General features: G+C 45.1%; 1 protein-coding gene and 1 gene segment (V, D, J or C); one reads left to right on the top strand and one right to left on the bottom strand.

The window, feature by feature from the left end:
• The first annotated feature begins 5,225 nt into the window (after positions 1–5,225).
• Positions 5,226–5,756, top strand: LOC147245166 (Ig heavy chain V region 5A-like). The segment is given in 2 exon segments: positions 5,226–5,268; positions 5,356–5,756. Coding segments are annotated over 2 exon segments (444 nt in total).
• A 1,059-nt stretch (positions 5,757–6,815) lies between these two features.
• LOC147245165 (uncharacterized) lies at positions 6,816–9,173 on the bottom strand. Its single transcript, XM_086184926.1, has one exon. The coding sequence runs from the start codon at positions 9,136–9,138 to the stop codon at positions 7,213–7,215; it is 1,926 nt and encodes a 641-aa protein (XP_086041052.1). The 5' UTR covers positions 9,139–9,173; the 3' UTR covers positions 6,816–7,212.
• Between the last annotated feature and the right edge of the window lie 6,203 nt (positions 9,174–15,376).

Genomic DNA, 15,376 nt, shown 5'->3' with positions numbered 1-15,376 from the left:
AGTGAAATAGCTGCGTTCGTAGATATTTGGATCAAATGTCCTGTCAGTGGTCTTTGCTTGGGATGCAAAGAACTGATTAAGCTTTTTCTGGATTGGTCGCATGCTGATGTACACGTAACGTCTGGAAGCATTATAACGAAGGTCCTTGGCAATCGTGGCCAAAATGTCAGCTGCTGCAGTCTGAGCATCCACAGCTGCTGTAGGTTTGTTGGTCACTGACCACTTCATGAGGATTTTACTCATCGTGTCAGTTGTTACTGTGCCATTTAGTTTCAGTGCCTCTGGTTCCTTACTTATCTTTTCCGTGTCTTCTGGACACCAACACAGTTTCCTTTTCACCTTACCTAAATAATTCTGCAAACATTGCAGGGTGTGATACACCATATCCCGTAGAAAGGTGACGTTGGACATGGTACTGGGTATGTAAATGAGGGAGTTTGAAGGCCAAGCCTTGTCCTGCTTGCCTGTGGATATGGCGGAGGTGACCCTAACTGAAATCTCCGTCTCAATCAGTGCCGTGAGCTCTCTGGCACTCTTGCATTCCTTCTGCAGAACGCCAAGCGCAATGGCGAATGTCTCATTGATGGAGTCACCAAGAGTCAACAGCAGTGATTCTAACTGCGCATTGTTTTGTCCATCGTTGTGACACTGCTCTGCCAAGCTGTTGGCCAACATAGCCCTCAGGATACCTGTGGCGAGCGTCTGAATCAGCTCAATGTACATTTCACCGAGTGTTGCCTCAGTAGCCGAGTCCCAGACCCCATCAGACAGCAGGCTCCACTGAACATCAGAGACTCGGTCAAAGTGTTTTTTCACCAGTGGGAGCAGGGCCTGTGTGGTGATGTGTACATTGTTGCTGCTGAAGTACAATCCGTTCATTGTCACGATAAAACAATATTAGATGGATGAGAGTCAAGAAGTGTCACAAAGGTTATCAGTGTTACAAGAGGCTTTTAATCTGCTCTCCCAAATGACACTGGCAGTCATGTGACTGACAGTGAGTTCCATTCAAGATGACAGACTTGAGAGACAGTCAAGATGACAGAATGAGTGACAGTCAAGATGACAGACTGAGATGACAGAACAACACAAACATGTGGTTGTGAGCTTGTGATGATGTCATCACCATTCGTCCAACCTGGATCGTCACCGCAGATGTTTTCGGGCAGGGATTGTTTTCTACTGCCGTTACCACAAGATCGTTGATTATCGTTTTCAAACTCAAGTCTGGAACCATGTTTGTTAGATTCAAGCATCAAACCCTTTTTGATAGCGGCGCACTCATTCATTTTAGACACGTTGTGTCCTCCATCCTGGAAGTGCTGCATGATTCTGCAAACTTACTGGAATGTTGTTCTAGATGACAATATTGCAACTGCCAAATGATGGTATATCAGCACCAGGTCTTGTCTCAACATTTTGTTTTGGAGTAGGTGACTCCCTTGTGTCAACCCAAGCATGAAAATAGTGTTCCTCTAAAACAGTGTAGTTTGAAAACTGTCACGCAAGATCAGCTTCCCAAAAGAGTGCCGATCCCTTCTTCACTAGCCGATAAACAAATGCAGAAAATGAGAAATCATTTAAGGCCTGAAATCTGGTTCCCAAGATATCTGACTGCAATTAAAATGAGACAAACCAGGGAAGTGATTGGAATAAGAAGTTAAGTTTAAAAACGATGGTCATGGTTGGCACATGGTTCTCATTGAAAAATGAATGAACTGATTTCATGGAAAAAGCTGAACATTTGGAAGCTGAACTTCAGAAATCTGCAGAGATCTGAGTCAACAATCAAACCAGCAGGGGGCAGCAAAAACCTAAGCCCATTTCTATGATCGTGCAAAGAATGGAGAGAGAGAACACATTGTGAAAGCACCTGCTGGGTTGTGGTTTGAAACTTCTTCTTTCTTCTTTCTAATTTTTGACCAAAATATTTGTCTGTTATTCAAAAAAAAATTGCCTTTAAACCTTTTATATTTTTTGTGAAATCAATTCAATCAAACACAGTTTTATATAACAAAGATTTTACTATAAAATTTCTGGCTCCAAAACTGGAAATGAATGCAATAATCTAAGAGCCAAAAATGTAACTTCAAATAAATTTAGTTCAACAAGTTGGTCTGCTTCTTATATTCAGTAAGTTCATTCATGAATCATTGAGTCCACTGAGTAAGTAGAGAAAATTATGACACAACTGTTGACAACGTGCACCATGACCATCTTTTATAAGCTGCCAGTGTCTGTATGCAAAGTGAGTCTCTCCCCAATCATAAATAAGTTGATGTCATGATGTCAGTTTCAGGAGAGGAAGAGGAGTTCCACCTTCAGGAGCAACCATGTTGTGTGTCGCTCTGCTGCTGCTGCTGGCTGCTGGATCCTGTGAGTCTCAGTGAGGCAGAGACACTGACAGTAGGATTCCAGCTCACTGACTCTTAGTCCACTGATTCAACATGTTTTCCTCCACAGGTGTCAAGTGTGAAAGTTTGGACCAGCCAGCCTCTGTGACTGTGCAGCCAGGTCAACGTCTGACGATCACCTGCAGGGTCTCCTATTCTATCAGTAGCTACTACACAGCTTGGATAAGACAGCCAGCAGGGAAAGGACTGGAGTGGATTGGATCTGAACGCGTTGGTGGATCCAAATACTTAAAAGATTCACTGAAGAACAAGTTCAGTATGGACTTGGACTCTTCCAGCAACAGAGTGACTCTAAAGGGAGAGAACATGCAGCCTGAAGACTCTGCTGTGTATTACTGTGCCAGAGACCCACAACAACACAAAGCATCAGCAGACCTGAACAAAAACCCCTCAGAGGCTGAACACTTGGAACATGAAGCCACCAGAGGAGGAGCCCTCACACCAGTTTAGACCAGTTTAATACTGAGGAGCAAATGTCTCTATGAAAGCTCTGGACCAAACATGAACTGGAGAAATGAGATCCAGTAGGTTCTTGATTCTGAACATTCAGATTGGGATTGGAGTTGAATGATGATCAGATTCATGGAATTCAGTTTGTGAGAAGATTCCTCAACATTCATGTGATTTGTTTCAAGATTCCAAATAAGAGCCTCCAACATGCATTTGAACAATCATAGTCACCAGAATTTACTCTGATGAAGCAAATAGAGGAATATAAAAAATAGACTTTTCAATGTGGCTTAATATCTTATTATGTTCCTTCACTGTCTCCCACATTTCCATGAATATGAAACAAATTAAATTCATCAATAGAAACATCTTAGCTTTAACACTGAACTGGTTTTATTCATTTTCACAGGATTTCATCATAAATGAACTTCATGTGTCATCAAAGTTCATCAATGTTCCGCTTTAAATTCAACAATTAAGTTGTTTTGTGTTTTTGTTTTTTGGTAAAAAGGTGTCCATTCTTCAGTTTGGACCTCAGAAGGCTCATTTTTCATCTCCAGAATTTTTTAAACAAAACTCTCATGATTTATTAACTTTTAATGTTTCTTAATTCTCAATGAAAATTTCACACAGTCAGTCACACAGCAGCCTAAATAGATAAATAAAAAACAGAAAATAAACAACCGGATAGAAAAGAATAAAGGCTAGAGCAGTGAGTCCAGTGATTTTGTACGTTTGTGAATTGAATGTCCATCACAAGTAAAGTGCAGCTTAGAATCTGCAGCAACACTCCAGCTCAGGCTGTGATCAGAGCTTTCACAGCCCTGGGGAAGAAGCTTTTTCTCAGTCTTTCTTTCTGTGCCCTCATGACCCTGAACCTGCCAGAGGGAAGGGGCTCAAAAAGACCTTGTCCAGTATGTGTCCAGTCAGACCTGATTTTTCAGCTCTATTTTCCAACTGGGCGGGGTGGATATGATCCAGGGGTGTGAGCAGGGGTCCTGAGGATTTTTTTTGGGCAGTCTTGATGATCCCCTGAAGGTCTTGCTTCTCCTCTGAGGTGTTGCTGGTGAACCACACAGTGCATCCATAGCTCAAGACACTCTCTTTGGTGCACTGGTAGAAGTTGGTGAGGAGTTTCTGTGGTAGGCCAGTCTTCCTGAGGGTCTGCAGAAAGAAGAGTCTCTGCTGGGCCTTCTTCACCAGCTCCCTGGTGATCACTCCCCTTATCAGGTCCTTGGAAAGATGAACACCAAGGTATTTGAAACTCTCCACCAGTTCCACCACTTCTCCATCGATCATCAGACTGGCCTGAGATGGGTCCCTGCGTTTCCTGAAGTCGATGACGAGCTCCTTTGTCCTGCTGGTGTAGAGGAGCAGGTCATTGTTCCGACACCAGGACGTGAGGGTCTGAACCTCCTCTCTGTAGGCTGCCTCAGTGCCGTTGGTAATCAACCCCACTACTGCTGTGTCATCTGCAAACTAGAATGTGTGGTTTGTTGAGTGAATGGTAGTGCAGTCGTGGGTGAAGAGTGAGCAGAGAAGGGGGCTAAGAACACAGCCTTGAGGGGTGCTGGTGTTGAGGATGGTGATGGATGAAGTGACGTCTCCCAGTCTCACGGGCTGAGGTCTCTGGGAGAGGAAGTCCTTAATCCAACTGCAGAGGTGGTAATCCAGGCTGAGCAACAGCAGTTTGTCGACCAGCTTGCTTGCGTTGATGGTATTGAAAGCAGAGCTAGAGTCAACAAACAGCATCCTCATGTCGGGTCTCCAGGTGAGTGAGGACGGTGCGGAGCAGGAAACAGATGGCGTCGTCAGTGCACCTGTTGGTCTTGCAGGAAACTGGTGCTATCAAATGTTTCCCTCAATATGAGAATAGTTCCTCTTTTTGTGAAATGCTCTTCTGCAGCTAATAATCTACAGTAGGAGATCATTCTCATGTTTGTTTGTTCCATAAAACATTCCAGTCAGCAGCTCTTGAACTGAAGACAAGAAAGAGAGAAACAGCCTCGCTCTCCCACAATGACACCAGGATTTAATGTGTTGAACACAAAGAAGAGAACCAAGACCACAAGAAAAACATCAGAGGACATTTTAAAACATGTTTTTATGTCTCATGTTAAGTTGCATTCATAATGTTTGGCTTCCTAGCAGCAGAATTCATAGCAGTGCTGTTGTGCTGCTCTGCTTCTCTGTTGCTGGTGCAGCTGGCCAGTTTGTGGTCTCACTGCTTCTGCAGGATCCTGCTCTTATGAGCCCTCAGAATCCTTCCCTATGCAAAGAGAACTTCCTCCTCATCTGCTATAAAAACATGTTGATGTCAGTTGCAGGAGAGGAAGAGGAGTTCCACCTTCAGGAGCAACCATGTTGTGTGTCGCTCTGCTGCTGCTGCTGGCTGCTGGATCCTGTGAGTCTCAGTGAGGCAGAGACACTGACAGTAGGATTCCAGCTCACTGACTCTTAGTCCACTGATTCAACATGTTTTCCTCCACAGGTGTCAAGTGTGAAAGTTTGGACCAGCCAGCCTCTGTGACTGTGCAGCAGGGTCAACGTCTGACCATCACCTGCAGGGTCTCCTTTTCTATCAGTAGTTGGTACACAGCTTGGATCAGACAGCCTGCAGGGAAAGGACTGGAGTGGATTGGATTTGAACGCGTTGGCGGATCCAAATACTTAAAAGATTCACTGAAGAACAAGTTCAGTATGGACTTGGACTCTTCCAGCAAGACAGTGACTCTAAAGGGAGAGAACATGCAGCCTGAAGACTCTGTTGTGTATTACTGTGCCAGAGACCCACAACAACACAAAGCATCAGCAGACCTGAACAAAAACCCCTCAGAGGCTGAACACTTGGAACATGAAGCCACCAGAGGAGGAGCCCTCACACCAGTTTAGACCAGTTTAATACTGAGGAGCAAATCTCTCTATGAAAGCTCTGGACCAAACATGAACTGGAGAAATGAGATCCAGTAGATTCTTGATTCTGAACATTCAGATTGGGATTGGAGTTGAATGATGATCAGATTCAAGTAATTCGGTTTGTGAGAAGATTCCTCAACATTCATGTGATTTGTTTCAAGATTCCAAATAAGAGCCTCCAACATGCATTTGAACAATCATTGTCACAAGAATTTACTCTGATGAAGCAAAGAGAGGAATATAAAAAATAGACTTTTCAATGTGGCTTAATATCTTATGTTCCTTCACTGTCAATAACAAACAATAACAATAACAACAGAAAAAAAGAAAAACACTGGTTGCAGAATTTCTAGTGAAAATTCAAAATTTGGTTTAATATAATTTAAAATAAATGCATGAGTGTGGAATTAGCTATTCGTTATGCACTGCGTGTGTGCATGTGTATGCTACGATTTGTCATTGGATGCTGTGGGTAGCTGACTGTAGTTGATGTGTGGGACCAGAACACCCCCGGTCCTGGATAGCAGGCAAGTCAGGACCAAGCCACCAGGACATCCAGAAAGCCCCAGATCACAGGGAGCCCCAGGTCAGCCTGCCCCCAGGAGACAGCAACAGGCCAAACCGATACCTGTACCCGCAGAAATCATAGGAGCAGCAACCCCCATCTGGAGGCTGCCCGCAGAGAGACAGGGGAGACAGAGGAACCTGGAGCCACTGGGCATTTCTCCCCCGGCAGTACGAGCTGAGCAAAGGAGCATGGAGCCCCTCAAGCCCGAGATCTGGCCAGAGCCCCATCGTTCAGCCAGGGGCGAGGCCGACACACACCCACACCTTACACCCAGAAAGGGCAAACCACAGCCCACTACAACAACCAGGGTCACCGGCACTGGACAGAGCACCCCCCCCCCCCCCCCCACACACACACACACACAAACACCCACACCCTACGCTGAGACAGGGCAAACCACAGCCCACTACAACAACCAGGGTCACCGGCACTGGACAGAGCACCCCACACACACACACACACACACACACACACACACACACACACACACACACCCCAAACAAAAAAAAAAAGGAAGGGGACCTCACACTCACCCAAGAGGGCCAAACCCATTCGGCCCCACCTACCTTCTCCCTCTCTCTGTCTCCTTTTCTTTCTTTCTTTTCTCTCCCTTTCTCTTTCCGTCTCTGTCTCTGCCCCATTCTGTCCTCCTGACCTGTCAAAGCAGATGTCCATTCCCATTGATCCTGGATCTGCTCAATGTCCCTGCCCGTTAAAAGGAAGCTGTTTCATAGCTGCTATTGCAGCATGTGACTGCTCATGAAAAACTGTTGGATGTAAATTCATTGGAGGAGTGGTTCTACACCTGCTCTACTTGTGCAGCCAACACTGACGATGATCCCAAAAATCTCCTCAGGGTCCACCTTACTCCAGGAAGTGTGAGTCACTTATTCGGTTGCATCGAAAGCACTTCTTGAAGGGCTTGGCCAAACCTCGCCGTACAGCGGAGAAGAAGCGACGGATCTTGTTTTTCTTTCCATGTAAAGAACCATCTTGGAGGGCATTGAGGTGTCTCTTTAAATGCTCAAAAACAGCCTCATCAAAAGAAGAGTCCCCGTTCTCTGCAGCCTCCATGAGCTGAACAGCAGAACCACACTCCTTCACAAGGCCCTTCATCACAGCCTTGCATAAATTCGTCCAGGTGGTTGTGTTTTGGAGAGCATCAAGATGAGGGGAGATGATCTCTCCTGGTAGGTTTTCAGACAGACGTTTAATGATGGGGAAAATGTTCAGATGCATGGACTTGTATTTACGGGGGAGGAGCTTGACCAGCCTGATGATGAGAGCATGCATCAGAATGCTGACCTGCTCTTGATTCTGGTCATGAGATGAAGCTTCTGTTGACTCTGGTGTGATTTGCAGGTCCTCGGGTTTGTTCAGCCCCGTTAACAACTTGCTGATGTCACTCAGAGCACCAGTGGCCTCATCAGCGTAATTCACCTTCATTGGCCCCATCTGCACCGCGAGGAGCACCTTCTGTAGGAAGTTTCTCACATTGTCCGCTGCCATCACATGCAGGACTTCAAGATTGTTGAGGTCGCTTCCTGACATGACCTGGTTGGGCTCTTCGGGTTCTGTTGGGACTAAGGGCCCGGCAAACGTTGCACCAGACAGCGCGTGCTCCAACAGATTACTGGTTAGTTCTTTGGAGAACTTAGCGATCTCACTCTGGAAGTCTGGCTGGTCAACTTTCTTGACCAAATCAACAAAACCCTCCTGGATGATGTCAAAGTTTGCTGGAGGAGATGTCTCCTCGAGATTCTTGACCTTCCAGGTTAACGGGGATTCTGGTCTGAGAGACCTGGGACCAGCACATACCACAGACCTCTCTGGGAGACCCACCAGGAATTGGGAGTGTTCCTTCTGAAACATTCCCTTCAGCTCCTCCATCAGCCGTAGCTGGTGTTGATCAGTGAAATAGCTGCGTTCGTAGATATTTGGATCAAATGTCCTGTCAGTGGTCTTTGCTTGGGATGCAAAGAACTGATTAAGCTTTTTCTGGATTGGTCGCATGCTGACGTACACGTAACGTCTGGAAGCATTATAACGAAGGTCCTTGGCAATCGTCTCCAAAATGTCAACCGCTGCAGTCTGAGCATCAACAGCTGCTGCAGGTTTGTTGGTCACTGACCACTTCATGAGGATTTTACTCATCGTGTCAGTTGTTACTGTGCCATTTAGTTTCAGTGCCTCTGGTTCCTTACTTATCTTTTCTGTGTCTTCTGGACACCAACACAGTTTCCTTTTCACCTTACCTAAATAATTCTGCAAACATTGCAGGGTGTGATACACCATATCCCGTAGAAAGCTGACGTTGGACATGGTACTGGGTATGTAAATGAGGGAGTTTGAAGGCCAAGCCTTGTCCTGCTTGCCTGTGGATATGGCGGAGGTGACCCTAACCGAAATCTCCGTCTCAATCAGTGCCGTGAGCTCTCTGGCACTCTTGCATTCCTTCTGCGGAACGCCAAGCGCAATGGCGAATGTCTCATTGATGGAATCACCAAGAGTCAACAGCAGTGATTCTAACTGCGCATTGTTTTGTCCATCGTTGTGACACTGCTCTGCCAAACTGTTGGCCAACATAGCCCTCAGGATACCTGTGGCGAGCGTCTGAATCAGCTCAATGTACATTTCACCGAGTGTTGCCTCAGTGGCCGAGTCCCAGACCCCATCAGACAGCAGGCTCCACTGAACATCAGAGACTTGGTCAAAGTGTTTTTTCACCAGTGGGAGCAGGGCCTGTGTGGTGATGTGTACATTGTTGCTGCTGAAGTACAATCCGTTCATTGTCACGATAAAACAATATTAGATGGATCAGAGTCAAGAAGTGTCACAAAGGTTATCAGTGTTACAAGAGGCTTTTAATCTGCTCTCCCAAATGACACTGGCAGTCATGTGACTGACAGTGAGTTCCATTCAAGATGACAGACTTGAGTGACAGTCAAGATGACAGACTGAGATGACAGAACAACACAAACATGTGGTTGTGAGCTTGTGATGATGTCATCACCATTCGTCCAACCTGGATCGTCACCGCAGGTGTTTTCGGGCAGGGATTGTTTTCTACTGCCGTTACCACACGATTGTTGATTATCGTTTTCAAACTCAAGTCTGGAACCATGTTTGTTAGATTCAAGCATCAACCCTTTTTTATAGCGGCGCACTCATTCACTTTCGACACGTTGTGTCCTCCATCCTGGAAGTGCTGCATGATTCTGCAAACTTACTGGAATGTTGCTCTAGATGACAATATTGCAATTGCCAAATGATGGTATATCAGCACCAGGTCTTGTCTCAACATTTTGTTCTGGAGTAGGTGACTCCCTTGTGTCAACCCAAGCATGAAAATAGTGTTCCTCTAAAACCATGTAAAATGAAAACTGTCTCGCAAGATCAGCTTCCCAAATGAGTGCCGATCCCTTCTTCACTAGCCAATAAACAAATTCAGAAAATGAGAAATCTTTTAAGGCCTGAAGTCTGGTTCCCAAGATATCTGACTGCAATTACACTGAGACAAACCAGGGAAGTGATTTGAATAAGAAGTTAAGTTGAAAAAAATTAAGATGATCAGAGTCAATTAGACAATTAAAATGTTTATACTTAGGAGGAAACAGCAGCTTTGTCTGTTTTGGTTTTTTTCCTTCCTTGATTTTGGCTTACACGCAGTTTTATCCAAGTGCTGATAAGAATCATCTACCTGAACGGAAATCGATGAGCCCTCATCTCCTGCAGGGGGTCCCCGTTACTTTGAACTTGCAGTGGCGAGGAACTCAGGGTCAAGGGGGAAAGGGAGTTTTTGATTTTGGTACAATCACAGCAAATAAGACATTCCACCTGTCTACACACACGCAGACAAACACTATTGTTTAGCAGTAACATCAACGTCCACATACACACAGATGGAGACGGGAAAAGAGCTGCTTCAGTGTATGAACAGTATGTGTTGGGTTATGACTGGAGAGTGGTCCTCTGTGTGTGTGTGTGTGTGTGTGTGTGTGTGTGTGTGTGTGTGTGTGTGTGCGTGGGAGAGAGAGAGAGGAACATAATAAGATTAAACCACATTGAAAAGTCTATTTTTTATATTCCTCTATTTGCTTCATCAGAGTAAATTCTGGTGACTATGATTGTTCAAATGCATGTTGGAGGCTCTTATTTTGAATCTTGAAACAAATCACATGAATGTTGAGGAATCTTCTCACAAACCGAATTCCATGAATCTGATCATCATTCAACTCCAATCCCAATCTGAATGTTTACAATCAAGAATCTACTGGATCTCATTTCTCCAGTTCATGTTTGGTCCAGAGCTTTCAAAGAGACATTTGCTCCTCAGTATTAAACTGGTCTAAACTGGTGTGAGGGCTCCTCCTCTGGTGGCTTCATGTTCCAAGTGTTCAGCCTCTGAGGGATTTTTGTTCAGGTCTGCTGATGCTTTATGTTGTTGTGGGTCTCTGGCACAGTAATACACAGCAGAGTCTTCAGGCTGCATGTTCTCTCCCTTTAGAGTCACTCTGTTGCTGGAAGAGTCCAAGTCAATGCTGAACTTGTTCTTCAGTGAATCTTTGTAGTATTTGGTTGAGCCAACAGCTTCATATCCAATCCACTCCAGTCCTTTCCCTGCAGGCTGTCTGATCCAAGCTGTGTAGTAGCCACTGATAGAATAGGAGACCCTGCAGGTGATGGTCAGACGTTGACCTGGCTGCACAGTCACAGAGGCTGGCTGGTCCAACTGTTGACACTTGACAACTATGGAGGAAAACATGTTGAATCAGTGGACTAAGAGTCAGTGAGCTGGAATCCTACTGTCAGTGTCTCTGCCTCACTGAGACTCATAGGATCCAGCAGCCAGCAGCAGCAGCAGAGCGACACACAACATGGTTGCTCCTGAAGGTGGAACTCCTCTTCCTCTCCTGCAACTGACATCATGACATCAACTTATTTATGATTGGAGAGAGACTCACTTTGCATACAGACACTGGCACCTTATAAAAGATGGTCATGGTTGACACATGGTTCTGAGTGAAAAATGAATGAACTGATTAGATGGAAAAAGCTGAACAATTTGAAGCTGAACTTCAGAAATCTGCAGATATCTGAGTCAACAATCAAACCAGCAGGGGGCAGCAAAAACCTAAGCCCATTTCTATGATCGTGCAAAGAATGGAGAGAGAGAACACATTGTGAAAGCACCTGCTGGGTTGTGGTTTGAAACTTCTTCTTTCTTCTTTCTAATTTTTGACCAAAGTATTTTTCTGTTGTTCAAAAAAAAAATATGCCTTTAAACCTTTTATATTTTTTGTGGAATCAATTCAGTCAAACACAGTTTTATATAACAAGGATTTTACTATAAAATTTCTGGCTCCAAAACTGGAAATGAATGCAATAATCTAAGAGCCAAAAATGTAACTTCAAATAAATTGAGTTCAACAAGTTGGTCAGCTTCTTATATTCAGTCAGTTCATTCATGAATCATTGAGTCCACTGAGTAAGTAGAGAAAATTATGACACAACTGTTGACAACGTGCACCGTGACCATCTTTTATAAGCTGCCAGTGTCTGTATGCAAAGTGAGTCTCTCCCCAATCATAAATAAGTTGATGTCATGATGTCAGTTTCAGGAGAGGAAGAGGAGTTCCACCTTCAGGAGCAACCATGTTGTGTGTCGCTCTGCTGCTGCTGCTGGCTGCTGGATCCTGTGAGTCTCAGTGAGGCAGAGACACTGACAGTAGGATTCCAGCTCACTGACTCTTAGTCCACTGATTCAACATGTTTTCCTCCACAGGTGTCAAGTGTGAAAGTTTGGACCAGCCAGCCTCTGTGACTGTGCAGCAGGGTCAACGTCTGACGATCACCTGCAGGGTCTCCTATTCTCTCAGTAGCTACTTCACAGCTTGGATCAGACAGCCAGCAGGGAAAGGACTGGAGTGGATTGGAAGTAAATATACTGGAGCTTCTTACACCAAAGATTCACTGAAGAACAAGTTCAGTATTGACTTGGACTCTTCCAGCAAGACAGTGACTCTAAATGGAGAGAACATGCAGCCTGAAGACTCTGCTGTGTATTACTGTGCCAGAGACCCACAACAACACAAAGCATCAGCAGACCTGAACATAAACCCCTCAGAGGCTGAACACTTGGAACATGAAGCCACCAGAGGAGGAGCCCTCACACCAGTTTAGACCAGTTCAAGACCTCATCACTGTTGAAGACATAAACAGACTCCAGATTTTCATCAGAGACATTATGAAATGTGATTCATTCAATTTAATCAAATAGCACAGAGAGGGGAAAAAGAGACTCAGTCCAAAGTCCTGATTGAACTTTTAATGTTTCTTAATTCTCAATGAAAATTTCACACAGTCAGTCACACAGCAGCCTAAATAGATAAATAAAAAACAGAAAATAAACAACCGGATAGAAAAGAATAAAGGCTAGAGCAGTGAGTCCAGTGATGTTGTACGTTTGTGAATTGAATGTCCATCACAAGTAAAGTGCAGCTTAGAATCTGCAGCAACACTCCAGCTCAGGCTGTGATCAGAGCTTTCACAGCCCTGGGGAAGAAGCTTTTTCTCAGTCTTTCTTTCTGTGCCCTCATGACCCTGAGCCTGCCAGAGGGAAGGGGCTCAAAAAGACCTTGTCCAGTATGTGTCCAGTCAGACCTGATTTTTCAGCTCAATTTTCCAACTGGGCGGGGTGGATATGATCCAGGGGTGTGAGCAGGGGTCCTGAGGATTTTTTTTGGGCAGTCTTGATGATCCCCTGAAGGTCTTGCTTCTCCTCTGAGGTGTTGCTGGTGAACCACACAGTGCATCCATAGCTCAAGACACTCTCTTTGGTGCACTGGTAGAAGTTGGTGAGGAGTTTCTGTGGTAGGCCAGTCTTCCTGAGGGCCTGCAGAAAGAAGAGTCTCTGCTGGGCCTTCTTCACCAGCTCCCTGGTGATCACTCCCCTTGTCAGGTCCTTGGAAAGATGAACACCAAGGTATTTGAAACTCTCCACCAGTTCCACCACTTCTCCATCGATCATCAGACTGGCCTGAGATGGGTCCCTGCGTTTCCTGAAGTCGATGACGAGCTCCTTTGTCCTGCTGGTGTAGAGGAGCAGGTCATTGTTCCGACACCAGGACGTGAGGGTCTGAACCTCCTCTCTGTAGGCTGCCTCAGTGCCGTTGGTAATCACCCCCACTACTGCTGTGTCATCTGCAAACTAGAATGTGTGGTTTGTTGAGTGAATGGTAGTGCAGTTGTGGGTGAAGAGTGAGCAGAGAAGGGGGCTAAGAACACAGCCTTGAAGGGTGCTGGTGTTGAGGATGGTGATGGATGAAGTGACGTCTCCCAGTCTCACGGGCTGAGGTCTCTGGGAGAGGAAGTCCTTAATCCAACTGCAGAGGTGGTAATCCAGGCTGAGCAACAGCAGTTTGTCGACCAGCTTGCTTGCGTTGATGGTATTGAAAGCAGAGCTAGAGTCAACAAACAGCATCCTCATGTCGGGTCTCCAGGTGAGTGAGGACGGTGCGGAGCAGGAAACAGATGGCGTCGTCAGTGCACCTGTTGGTCTTGCAGGAAACTGGTGCTATCAAATGTTTCCCTCAATATGAGAATAGTTCCTCTTTTTGTGAAATGCTCTTCTGCAGCTAATAATCTACAGTAGGAGATCATTCTCATGTTTGTTTGTTCCATAAAACATTCCAGTCAGCAGCTCTTGAACTGAAGACAAGAAAGAGAGAAACAGCCTCGCTCTCCCACAATGACACCAGGATTTAATGTGTTGAACACAAAGAAGAGAACCAAGACCACAAGAAAAACATCAGAGGACATTTTAAAACATGTTTTTATGTCTCATGTTAAGTTGCATTCATAATGTTTGGCTTCCTAGCAGCAGAATTCATAGCAGTGCTGTTGTGCTGCTCTGCTTCTCTGTTGCTGGTGCAGCTGGCCAGTTTGTGGTCTCACTGCTTCTGCAGGATCCTGCTCTTATGAGCCCTCAGAATCCTTCCCTATGCAAAGAGAACTTCCTCCTCATCTGCTATAAAAACATGTTGATGTCAGTTGCAGGAGAGGAAGAGGAGTTCCACCTTCAGGAGCAACCATGTTGTGTGTCGCTCTGCTGCTGCTGCTGGCTGCTGGATCCTGTGAGTCTCAGTGAGGCAGAGACACTGACAGTAGGATTCCAGCTCACTGACTCTTAGTCCACTGATTCAACATGTTTTCCTCCACAGGTGTCAAGTGTGAAAGTTTGGACCAGCCAGCCTCTGTGACTGTGCAGCAGGGTCAACGTCTGACCATCACCTGCAGGGTCTCCTATTCTATCAGTGGCTACTTCACAGCTTGGATCAGACAGCCTGCAGGGAAAGGACTGGAGTGGATTGGATTTGAACGCGTTGGCGGATCCAAATACTTAAAAGATTCACTGAAGAACAAGTTCAGTATGGACTTGGACTCTTCCAGCAACAGAGTGACTCTAAAGGGAGAGAACATGCAGCCTGAAGACTCTGCTGTGTATTACTGTGCCAGAGACCCACAACAACACAAAGCATCAGCAGACCTGAACAAAAACCCCTCAGAGGCTGAACACTTGGAACATGTAGCCACCAGAGGAGGAGCCCTCACACCAGTTTAGACCAGTTTAATACTGAGGAGCAAATCTCTCTTTGAAAGCTCTGGACCAAACATGAACTGGAAAAAATGAGATCCAGTAGATCCTTGATTCTAAACATTCAGATTGGGATTGGAGTTGAATGATGATCAGATTCAAGGAATTCGGTTTGTGAGAAGATTCCTCAACATTCATGTGATTTGTTTCAAGATTCCAAATAAGAGCCTCCAACATGCATTTGAACAATCATAGTCACCAGAATTTACTCTGATGAAGCAAAGAGAGGAACATAAAAAATAGACTTTTCAATGTGGCTTAATATCTTATGTTCCTTCACAGTCAATAACAAACAATAACAATAACAACAGAAAAAAAAGAAAAACACTGGTTGCAGAATTTCTAGTGAAAATTCAAAATTTGGTTTAACAT

This window comes from Aulostomus chinensis, chromosome 18, assembly GCF_037954235.1.
Source record: "Aulostomus chinensis isolate RoL2024-O1b breed Wild chromosome 18, RoL_Achi_v1.0, whole genome shotgun sequence".
Lineage (NCBI taxonomy): Eukaryota > Metazoa > Chordata > Actinopteri > Syngnathiformes > Aulostomidae > Aulostomus > Aulostomus chinensis.
The sequence above is the reverse complement of the archived record's forward strand: the minus strand, read 5'-3'. Positions and strand labels throughout refer to the sequence as shown.

Bases quoted from the DNA above. Each gene is read 5' to 3' on its own strand.
- LOC147245165 (XM_086184926.1), bottom strand. From the start codon at position 9,138: ATGAACGGATTGTACTTCAGCAGCAACAATGTACACATCACCACACAG.